Here is an 11,553-nt window from a genome sequence, read left to right as displayed (position 1 = left end):
TGTTTCTTTCAACCGTGCATTCTTCTGATCTTTTGTTACTGAACCAGAATCTTTTTCTTCATCTAGAAAAGTCTGTTCAGACTCTTTAAAGAATTTCAAAGTGTTGTGTAATTGGTTTGGCTTTTCTCATGGAAAAATGGAACCAAAGCTAAATTCTTAGTGCTGTTTTCCTAGGAGGCTTGAGGATACAGTCTTGCTTTTAGGCTGCAGTCAGATTTGTTTTAAAGCTGTGACTTAGAAAAGGTAAGCAGTGATTTTCTTAGGACTGAATTGAGATCATCTGCTCAGTGCCCCCTGCCTGTGCACGCCCAGGGCTGTGCTGAGTGGCAGCAGACTCCCTGCAGTGCATCCGGTGGCTCTGGTGCAGGTTGCCTAGGGACTGGTCTTGCATGCTGGGGAAGCTGCAGAGCATCCTAAGCTCCCGCAGAGCTGCATAGGGTTGGCTGTAGCTCCGTGTTATGCATCTCACTGTCCTTACTGCCCCTGGAGGGCTACTCCATGCCGTGGCTCAGTAATGACAATGATGCTCAAAAGAGCAGGTAAACCAGTTAAGCCCTGCAGAATGTAGTGATGAAGAATATATGAAAAAGCAAAGTCTCTGAGTGACAGCCAGGTCCCACGTTGGCCATAGTAACCATTCCTTCCCTTCTCTTCAGTTCTCCTCTCTTGGGCTGTGTTCATGAGTACAGCAGAGAGTATATCACACCTTAGGTGATACAGGGTGGTGCTCTGGGATCTCATGTCTCAGGCCAGCAGGTGCAGAGCTGGGGCTTACTTATTTCTGGGTGATTGTTGCTCGAGTGCCTAGAGATTAAGAACATCTCCACTCCTATTCCAGTGCAGCCCTGCACTGCCCTAGTGCTGGACCAGTGATGTATGTTTTCCATGTAACTGACTCCACAGATTACCTCACTACATACAGCCAAGAAGGCAGTCACTTCAGCATCCTGGTAGAGGAAGAATCTGGAGGTCAAGCCCTCATTTGGCGCTGGCTAAAGGTGCCTGTGTGGAGGAGGAATGAGGTTTCCTGGCAGGATGAAACGGGCTGTGATTTGACATCAGGCTTGGGGAGGAATTGGTTTCATTTCAGCCCAAACTCTGTGCCAGAGCAAGCAGCATACATCAAACCACAAGCTTGACTTTCTGATGTTGAGCAGGAAGTTCACAGGAGTGCCTTTGCCAAAACCACAGCTGCTGTCAGAGCATTTCAACTCTGAGACAGGTAGTCACTAAAAGACATGGAGCAATTTCAGAGGAAGTGGCTGGGCCAAGAAGGTGGCTGAGTCCTGCCAGGCTCTGAGGAAACCTGGGAGGTCTGCTTCCTAGTGCAGCCCTGATTTAGGCATCATGCTGGTGCCATTCATCATTCTTTCCTATGATGAAAGCTGTGATGGGCAGGGTGACTGGAAAATTTAAGTGGGTTGTGCTTAATCAAGCTAGCTGTTTGTGTAGTGGTACTTCTAGTAATGGGAGAGAAATCAGACCCGTGTGCCTGGTACCATCCATGGGGGCGATGCCTTGATCGTGGGAGGGTCACAGAGCACTGCTACTGACCCTAGGAATGAATGGAAATATTGGAAGCTTCATCAAAATACGAACCATGATGAAAAAACTATAGATAGTGAAGAAAATCCTTGGCATCTAAGGTGTGTTTTGGTGTGCTCCCAATCCCAGGGAGCAAACACAGAGGTTTCACATACTTTTTCCATTGATTCACCCTAGTTTTCTGCACCTTCAGCTCTGTTCCTTCCCATTCACAGAGGAGGAGGTCCTATCTGGATCTATATTGTGTATCTCAGCTCCAGGTGGTAATTCCTGTGCTCCTCAGGAGGATCAGCCCTGAGCCTATGCAACCAGAGCCTGGCAATGCATGTTGGAAGGTACTTTTAGCATTCCAAGGATCTCTTCCAAATCTGATGTGCATGGTATCTGTAACAGCTGTATCTGGTTTTCTGTTTGTTGTTGAATTTCCTTGTTGGCGTGTCCCTGGGGGAAACAATGCTGAGAGCAGCTCCAGCTCATTCCAGAGTGAAAAATAAAAATCTCCCAGCTGTAAGTGACAAAATGCAATGCAAATCTCCAAGCTGTTAGTGATAAGATGCCAAAGTGCAGCTGCAGGGCAGTATCCAGCAGTAATGGCACAGTGCTGTAGCACATGAACAGGAAGCCAGGGCGACCGAACAGCATCCACTCAACTACATAGTAAGGCCCAGGACAAAGAGCTGATGTTGTGTGAAAGGATGAGTTGAATCCACCTCTGAGAGATTCCCTCTTTCTAAGCTCGTTGTCAGAGTACCCTGGTGAAAAATATAGCCCCTGCTCTGGGATGGCTCTATCCCTTCCCAACAGTACTGTGACTCTTCCATCTGAAAATGAGTTTTCTCTCTTACAGTGTTGTAGTGGAGACGTTAATGTAAAAATGTGGTACCAAATTGTATCTAGGGAAAGTGCAATAATAAGGGGCAGGCCCCTTTGACTTACAGTCAGTGATGATGCCTCAAGCTATCTTCAGTATCCATAAATAGGCCTCATTTTTTTCCCATTTTTTTCTCCCAAATGTAGGCTCAGCAGAAGACTCAAAATACATTCCTGCAGCCTTTCAGATGGTGTGCAGAGCATCCTTGCTGTGCCAACAGGGATGGGAGGAACACTGACCTGGGCCAGGCACTTGCACATGCTCCAGCCCCTGCTTTGCTTCCTCCTGTTGCCCTCCAGCAGCCTCCTGCTCTGTGTTTTCATAAAGCTTCCAGCAACAGGTGAAGGCGCTGTATTCAAATCCCACAAATTCCTTGTCTGATGCCCACCATCTTACCCATGTGTCTGTGCCTTCTGGGAGCACATCAGTGCTCTCAGATACAGGGTTTGATTTTTTTTGGGTGGTCCTGGGTGGAGCCAGGGATCCTTGTTGGGTCCCTTCCAACTTGGGATTTTCTATGAACTTGGGGTCTAGCCTTGGGCCCTCTGCTTTCCCTGAGCAAAGCAGCCACGTTGCAGAGCTGACTGTGCTCCAACACCACTATCGATCATGGTGTCCAGGGCAGAGCCCTCGACACAGCAGTCCAACACAAGGTTTTTGGTGTCTGTCCAGTTGGCCTTCTCCAGCTGCCTTGAAGGAACAAGCCTCCTTCCCTGCAGCTCTCCATGCATCCCCCCATTCTTAAAATCCAGCTATGAAAAGGCTTCAAGTACCCAGAGCAGCAGTGCCACAGGGAGAGCCCCAGCCCTGTGTGACGTGTCACTACCCGAGCCACATCCCCACAAGGACAGCATAGCATCCTACCACTGGGGAAGGGGCTGCTCCACCTGAAAGTCCCAAGTCTGGCTCAAGCAAAAATCTTCACGAGCTCAGGCAGTCTCAGGGCAAAGGACTCAAAACATAGCAGACTGCCAGTACTGCTGTCAGGGGAAGGGGCAGAATGGGGAGCAGCCCTGGGGCTGAAATTCAGGCTCCTCCCAGCAATTGGCACCCTCCTGGCAATGAGGAACAGCTGTAAGCAAGCATAGCTTTTCTGAGACTGAACCTGCAAAAATGAGGTAATGACACGCAAGGCATGAAAAGGAGAGCAGCAGTACCCCACCTGCAGCTCTTGTCTGCACAACAGCCTTCAGTTTTGATGCCATTTGTAGATAAAGGCATCGCAGGAAGGAAAACCATCTACTTCCTTACTAAAACTACAAAGCAAATCCGACAGGAGCAAAACCTGCTTAGCTGATTACAAAGCATTTAGAAGTTGTAAAACCCTACCTTGGCACAAATGCGCTGTGTTGGGCTCAGAAAGCAGATTTGGGTTCTGGCTTTCTGCCATCATCTCGTAATTGCAAAGAGTGTCAGCCAAACTAAAAATGTCTCTTGGATGGAAAGAGACCCAAAACAAAGTCAAACAAAGCCCTTTGTAAGTATTGCTGTCCGGATCCTGGCAAGATCCTAGTTCCTTGAGTCCTAATGGCATTCTGGGCTGGTGTAAGCTTATTAATGGCTGTAGAGTACTTAAATAAAATAATTAAAAAAGTAAAATAAGAACTAGACTAGAGCACTGAGTTTGATATTGAGGAAACTGGACCAATGTGCATTTTATTACTGATATACTTTCCTCCTTCTCTTCACAGCTTGAACATGTATACTGAATGAAGCGGGCTACCAGGTGATTGCCATAAAAGAGATGAAGCCCAACCTGAGCATAAGGTGAAGTCAACGAGCTGAGCTCCCAAAGCCACTGCAGGCTCTGAAGGATGAGCCTGGCTGGGGGCTGTGGGTGCATTGAGGCAGCCCACAATTGGGAGCACTGCCAATGCCTTCCCAAAAAAGCAAAGGGAGAAAGCAAACTTGGAGCAGTGATCTGAAAAGGCAGCGCTCTTCTGCTTGTGTTTTTATGCCATGCGTGCACGTTTTATGGGACTGGGCTCTTGCAAGGGGACTCTGGTTGCTTTCGTTGGTTGACCTGGCAAAGAGCAGGAGGATAAAGACCGATGCCTGTCTCTAAAAGCAGGTTGCATCTCATGGAATTCCTGATGTTGGAAGGGATCTCAAAGGTCATTGAGCTCCAGCCTCCCTGCCATGGCTACAGCTGCCACCACCAGCTCAAGCTGCCCAGGGCCCCACACAATCCAGCCTTGAGCACCCCAGGGATGCTTGTGGCCACCTCAGTGGTTCGTTGTGCTTCCGTGATGTGGCAGTGAGGCTGCTTCGTTGTCACCAACCTCTCCTGCATTGTGGAAGACAAAGAGGCTCTGAGCTCAGTTCTGCCAGTTGGCCTTGAGGGCCATTAACAACCAGCCTTAGTCAGGGTTATTTATTCATTAATTTGCTGCAAATGCAGCCCTAAATGGTGGAAATCTCCGTACTAATAGTTGCTCTGGAAGAGATTTGCAGCCATGCACGGTCTTATCTCTAATTACGTGTCTGGCTAAGCTGCATCTGGCTCCGGGGATGTCTGGTTGTATTTGGCTCCTGGAGCTTCTCTTGAAACCCACTGGGACCCCGGGCTGAGAGCAGTGCCAATTAATACCCACCACAGGGAGAGGCAGCCGCGCCGTCTGGCTGCGAGCTGTAGGCGAGGGGGAGTCGTCCCGTGGGGAGCAGCAGCCCCGGAGCATCCACAGGGATACAGAAATGGGGTCGGTGGGGCTGGGAGGGAGGCAGCTGTGTGAGAACAGTAGGAGAAAATTGAAAGAAATGGGGAAAATACACAAGCAGGCTAGATTTTGAAAGTGCCTCCTTTAAAAAATGTCATACCAGTGTTGTTGCAATGTTTCCAGAGCATCTTTTTTTTTTTTTTTTTCCTGAAAGAGCTACTTGCATTTAAAGAAGCTGACTGCAAGTGTGTGGTGGGGGGGGGGACACAAAATACCATATGAAATGAGCAGAGTAACAGTTTTTAAATGGGAAGACAGCCCTTCCACCACCACCCCTCCCCCAGGCCACCAGGTCTGTGCAGCCTGGGTTCATTGGGGTGAAGGCAGCTGGCTGAGATCACTAATTTGCTCTTATTTTCTCTTCTAGTGACACGTATTTTGCTTCTGTTTTAAGACCTGGGAAGCCCTGGTTCACCCCATCCTACAGGGGTGCTCTCTGGGGCTAGGGGTGCAAGGAGGGCGGCTAGGGACCAGCTGGGGTCACTGCGCGGCCAGGTGCCACCTGTCATCCTCCATCCCACACAGTCGTCCCAAGCAGGATGTCCCAATCGCGGGGGCATTGCTCCCCTTTGCCGTCTCCATTGCTCTGCAGCTCTGCATCCTGCTCTCCTGTTGCTCAGAGATGTGGAGGCAGTTGCTAAGAGACACCGAAACGTCAGTATCTGGCCCTCAAGGAAAAAAAAAAAAAGAGAAAGAGAGAGACAAGGGAGGACGAGGAGGAGGAGGGGAGGAAGGAGGTGGGGAAAGACCTGCTCTGATTGCCAGGCTCGGCAGCAGCCTTGGCTGCAGGAGCCGCTCACCCAACTTGACGGACCCCCGTCTCACCACCTGAGCCCAGCGGCTGCTGAGCTGAGCCCCTCTTGTCTCCAGGCAGCGTGAGTACCCGGGGATCCCGCAGTCCCCCGGCACTATTGGAGGGATTGGCGGCCGTGGCAGGGAAGGAGGGCAGCAGGGGCGGTGGTTTCCCCTGCACAGTGGGTGAGATGGGGAAAGAATGGAGCTGGGGAGGGCATGGGCGTGCTGGGTGAGGGAGGAAGGAGCTAAGATGGCCAGGCAGCGGGGGCAGAGCAGGCCGGCAGTGGGGCCGCCGGGGCAAGGGATGCCGTGCGCTGGGAGGGGGCTATCCCTGTGGGGGCTGGCAAAGAAGGCATCCCTGGCAGCAGGCAGAGCATTGAAGGTGGGGACCCCCCTGGCTCTGCTAGGACAAGCCAAGCTGAGCCGGTGGGGCTGGGCCCTCTGTTTGGCTAAAAGCACAGGGGCTGGATGAGGAGGGGCACGGGTTCATGGGGATGGTGTGGACGCCCCATGAGCCACACAGCTCCAGCAGGGCTTGCTGCTAGCTTGGGTTTCTCTCACCCCTCTTTTCTGCAGGCAGCTGCAGGCAGCCCGCACCGGCCCTGTAGGGAGGCTCAGTGGGCCCCGAATGTCTCTGGGATGCCCCAAGTGTTGCTTTGCTAACTCAGAGCCTGGGTGCGGTCCCAAGTGCTTCCTCCACCACTGCCAGTAGACTTTGCTGGGTGAGCCTTTCCCCGGCTGGGATGGCCACCGCACTGTGACGGCAGAGGATGCTGTCGCGGTGCAGCCGGCAGGCTGTCCCCGCACTGAGGCCGGCTGGCATGGCACACTGCAGGCTCTGAGATGGGCCTGGGGGCAGGCCGCCGGCCCACCATGCTGCTGGGCCCCTGGCTGGTGACAGTGGTGGCGGTGGTGACGGCGGGCGCCGGTGCAGGCTGCCCGGTGCTGTGTACGTGCCGCGGGCAGGCGGTGGACTGCAGCGGGCAGCGGCTCTTCTCGGTGCCCGCCGAGCTGCCCTTGGACACCGGCAACCTCAGCCTGGCCCACAACCGCATCGCCAGCATCCCGCTGGGCTACCTGGCCTGCTACGCCCAGCTGCGCGTCCTCGACCTGCGCAACAACTCGCTGGCCGCACTGCCCGCCAGGCTGTTCCTGGGCGCCCGCCGCCTCACCCACCTGGACCTCAGCTACAACAACTTCAGCCTGGTGACGGCCGACATGTTCCTGGAGGCCAGCGAGCTGCTGCGCCTCGACCTCAGCCACAACCCCTGGCTGTGCACGGTGCACCCCAGGGCCTTCCGCGGGCTGGCGCAGCTGCGGGAGCTGGACCTCAGCTACGGGGGGCTGTCGGCCCTCAGCCTGGACGCGCTGGAGGGGCTGACGGGGTTGGTGACCCTCCGGATCGGCGGCAACCCCTGGGTGTGCGGCTGCGCGATGGAGCCCTTCCTCAAGTGGCTGAAGAGCCGCATCCAGCTCTGCATGTCAGGTAGGTGGCCCCGGCATCCTCTCCGCGTCCCCACCGGTGGTGTTGCCGGCTGCTAATGTCACTCTCCTGGCAGATTCGCAGCTGGCCAAGTGCCAGGCTCCCCCCGAGGTGAAGGAGGTGCCCCTCTTCTCTCTGACGGAGGAGAGCTTCAAGGCGTGCCACCTCACCCTGACCCTGGATGACTATCTCTTCATCGCCTTTGTGGGCTTCGTGGTCTCCATCGCGTCGGTGGCCACCAACTTCCTGCTGGGCATCACAGCCAACTGCTGTCATCGCTGGAGCAAAGCCAGCGAGGACGAGGAGGTTTAGGTATGGCCGGGGAGGCTGGGACAGGGGCTCACCCCTCTGCCCCCAGCCAACCCAGCCTCCCCTGCTCCCCGCCCCAGCCCCACTATGTGGCGGGGACACTGTGCCTTGTCCTTGTCCCCTCCCACTGTCCCCTGTGCCTGGTTGTTGTGGGGAGACAGGGGAACAATTCCTCTTCTTTTGCCCCAAAATGGGGGACTTTCACTCTGGCTGGTGCCCCCCAGGACCACTGTCACCGCCATGAAGCTGAGCTGAGCTTGAAGCCCCAGCTGCTGGGACAGTGGGCAGCAGGGGGGTGCAGGGGAGACCCCAGACCAGGAGCTCGGGGAGACAGAGCAGGGTCTGCAGCCGGAGCAAACCCCATGTGAGAAAGAACCCCAAAAGCAGCACGTGCCTTGGGGGATACTGATGCCCACTGCCTGGGGAGAAAACCACGGAAATCGCCGCTTTCAGCCCAAAAACAGCACTGGTAGAGCAAGAGCCAGCAGCCTCCTGTTCCCCAAATCCAGCTTGTTCTCTGCAGCTAAGGGCCAAGCCCAGGACATGGCGCTCATTGGGGACAGCCCCAGGTGCTGGTGACACTTGCCACAACTTGGACATGCAGACAGCACCAGAGCCACAAGCGTTGAAGCCCCGCAAGCATCTCCTTTTACCAGCCACTTCTGCTCCTTCCCCTTCTCCTCTCAAGCTTTGTGCAGGTTTTGGGCCATACCTGGCACCCAGCCTGGTCAGACAGCTTGGGGAGCCATTGTTGGGAGGCAAAAGGAACTCCAAAGAAATGAAAAAAAAAGAAGAAAAACCCACAAAGCTACTGGCCTCTCTGTCCAAGCAGGATGGCCACTGCTCTCGTGTGTGTTTTACGCTGTCTTCATGGCCATCCCTGCAGAGCGTAGGGCTGAAGACTGACACTTCCACTCCAGCTGTAAAACTCCCGCAGTCACGTAGCACTTTGCTGCCAAGATATGTTTGCTCCCATCCTTGCCCTCTGGGGGACTCTGCTTGGGACAGCCCCCCCACCCCACCCCTTACACCCTCCCTGGAGCCATTCCTCCTGCCAGACACATCTCAAGGAGGGGCTTCCCGTGAACTGTTCAGTTTTCTCACTGTGTTTCCCGTGCGTGTAGCTGGAGTGTAGATGTGCCATTTATAAACAAACCGACCAAAACAAAACCAAAACAAAACCACAAGAAAAATGGGGAAAAATAAGGCAACTTCTGGCTTGGTGACCCCATTCCCATGCTGAACCGGGAGCCCTGACTGCAGCGTGGAGAGAAGGCTGGGTGCACATCACAGCAATTCCTGTGCCATGGATCCATGGCGAGACTGAACCTCTGGCAATGCTGTAGCTCCAGGCTGCACCCCACAAACCCCATGCCTGTAGGAGAGTAGAACCCTGCCGTGTTGTTTCCTGGGATAGGGGCACTTGGAATCCCTTTTTTCCTTCTTTTCTTTCTTTTTGCTAAGTCTTCTCTCTCCCTGCCAAAGCAGCCTCTGAAGACCATGGACAAAACGTGCATTTCCTCCAGCAGTTCCAGACCCCACTTCTGGGCGATAGAGGAGAAAGTGTAAATGCTAAGCTCCCAATATCCATGAATTCAACCAGACCCATTTTCTGCCTTTCTGAAGCAAAAGGGCCTACCTTCACACTTCGCCTTCCTGCACGGTGGGCAGGGGACCGAGGATGTTGATGATCTGCCACTTCTGTCCAACAGCAGTCGGTGCTGGTGCATGACCCTGGGTGCTGGGTCCCCACACCACTGTCCCTGTGTCATGGCCATGTCCTGTCCTGCAGCCTGGGGATTGCAGGGCGTGGGGGCCTCCTCTTGTCCTCTTTGTCCTTCATATTTTTCCCTTCCATTCCCTCTTCCCTTCCCTTCTCTCTTTTCTTCTCCTCTTTCTATCCCTCTCTCTTTCCTCCTTTTCCCTCTCCTCTCCCCTTCCCCACGCTATGCCAAGCACTGCCAGACGGGGAAGGAGAGGGGGGAAATGCCGAGTTTGAGTCCCCCGGACTTTGTACAGAGCACATTTTATAAACGTGTACTTTTGTAACAGTGAGCACTTTTTCAGAGCTGATCCTCAACAATAAAGAGCACCAGTGCAGCCTGAGTCAAGGCCAGGGTGGGCACATGGGCGTGCGGCAGCGGGGGCACGCAGGGCCAGCCGGGAAGGAGGTGGAAAACAACCTGCAGAAGGCATCAGCCTTGTTTTCCCCTCCCTGTGCTTCCTGTTATTCCTCCGACAGCACCTCCCAGCGTGCAGGGCCCAGCTGTCAGTGATCAGGTCACCGCAGTGTCACCCAGCTCCCTGGGACAGCTGGGCCCCTCAGACAGGGACCACAGGTCTGTTCCTATGTGCTGGGGGCCCAAAGGTCGGGCAGCAGCTGTGCCACGTCCTGTCGGTACACATCGCTCTGGGGACAACGCTGCTGAATGGTGGCAGTCCCAGTGCTGGCATACCTTCCCACTGCCCGCCCCACAGCTATGCGTCTGGTAGGGGGGACTCTGGACAGGACCACCCTATGTGCTGGGGACTGGCAGCACCCAGCTCAGCCACTGCAGGGTGCCGAGTGCTCCTCTGTGGGCCCTCCTGTCCTGCTGTGCCCAGCCAGCCTGCCACTAATATCACCTGCCAACCAGCCACTGCCCATCCATCCTTCCATCCATGCCTCTAGTCCCCCTGCCCATGTACCCACCTCTCTATCCCTCCTTCCATCAGTCTGTCCCTCCCTCCATCCTCCGCTCATCCATCCATCCCTCCAGCCATCTGTTTGTCCATCCTTGCATCATTCTCTCACTCCTCCCATCCTCCTAGCAATGAATCTAACCCTAACCCAACTCTCTCATTCCAACCTATTCCCACTCCTTCAAACTCATGCCCCCATTACTTCTAAAATATGCCCTTTCAAAGCCTGTAGGTCTTCCCAAGCCCTTTTTTCTCCTAACACAGACCCCAAAGGGCTGCCCAATGCAGGCACGAATTTTGTGTAGTAGCTTGAAACGTTATGTGACAGGGACAAAACAGGGCAAACAATGACCAGAATTTCCCCCTTACTGTCTCCTCTAGGGCAGAGCAGAGGAAAGCAGACATTTCTCACCTGATAATTATTTTCTTAGCTATTTCTAAGTTCCGAGGTCTGTTGAAACCTCCTCTGCTCGGTGAGTAAGCGCACTTCTGACAAATCCACATTTCCAGCACAAATCAGGGCTGCCCCCACCCCACTGCAGCGCTGGGCCCCCCACCTGGGGCTGCAGGCAAAGCAGAATCCCCTCTGTTCCACCGTTTGCTTTGGGGAGGAAAGCGTGAAAGCGTCAACAAGGAGGTGACTTCAAAGGCAAACCAGGACACCTGGGGACATCAGCCAGCTTAGCGCGCTGTGAGATTATTTTTGCACCCCTGGCGGGACGTGGGGCTGAGCCTCCCAGTTGGAATGAGCTGAGAGGCTCCTGGGGCTGCTGTCCCCATCCCCTCCCATCCCTACTGCTTAATCCATCAGCCCTATCTCACCGCTGCAGCCTGTGCACACATTTGGCTCAACCCCATGTGGAATAACCTTTTTGCCAAAGCCTCATCCATACCGTGCATGACTTGGGGTCAAGCAGCCCCCCATGCCAGCACCTCCACTGCAGGAGTGGGCTGCAGCGAGCCACAGCATCACATTTTGGGGTGGGCGTCTGACCCAAACCCACTCCACTCCCTGGCACTTCCAAAGAACGCTCCTGGCTGCACAGGGATCCAGCAGGAGCTCCCATCCCCCTCACTGTGTGTCCCTCCATCCCCCTCTATCTTCCCTCCTCATCTTTCCTACACTGCTTTTCCCCCAGCACTGTTGCAGG

The 11,553-nt window shown here is 54.4% G+C and overlaps 1 protein-coding gene across 2 annotated transcripts; it reads left to right on the top strand.

The window, feature by feature from the left end:
• The first annotated feature begins 5,831 nt into the window (after positions 1–5,831).
• Positions 5,832–9,813, top strand: LRRC55 (leucine rich repeat containing 55). 2 transcript variants are annotated; one of them, XM_048948232.1, is made up of 3 exons: positions 5,832–6,008; positions 6,505–7,414; positions 7,488–9,813. In XM_048948232.1, the coding sequence occupies exons 2-3, from the start codon at positions 6,772–6,774 to the stop codon at positions 7,721–7,723; spliced, it is 879 nt and encodes a 292-aa protein (XP_048804189.1). In that variant the 5' UTR covers positions 5,832–6,008; positions 6,505–6,771; the 3' UTR covers positions 7,724–9,813. The 2 variants fall into 2 exon arrangements, with proteins under 2 accessions (XP_048804189.1, XP_048804191.1); XM_048948234.1 differs by having other exon boundaries at positions 5,832–7,414.
• Positions 9,814–11,553: the final 1,740 nt, after the last annotated feature.

The sequence above is a fragment of the Lagopus muta genome, chromosome 6 (genome assembly GCF_023343835.1).
Source record: "Lagopus muta isolate bLagMut1 chromosome 6, bLagMut1 primary, whole genome shotgun sequence".
Taxonomy (NCBI): Eukaryota; Metazoa; Chordata; class Aves; order Galliformes; family Phasianidae; genus Lagopus; species Lagopus muta.
This window is presented reverse-complemented; position numbering and strand designations above follow the sequence as displayed.

Bases quoted from the DNA above. Each gene is read 5' to 3' on its own strand.
- LRRC55 (XM_048948232.1), top strand. From the start codon at position 6,772: ATGGGCCTGGGGGCAGGCCGCCGGCCCACCATGCTGCTGGGCCCCTGG. The intron at 7,415-7,487 runs GTAGGTGGCCCC...CTCTCCTGGCAG, and splicing joins CATCCAGCTCTGCATGTCAG to ATTCGCAGCTGGCCAAGTGC.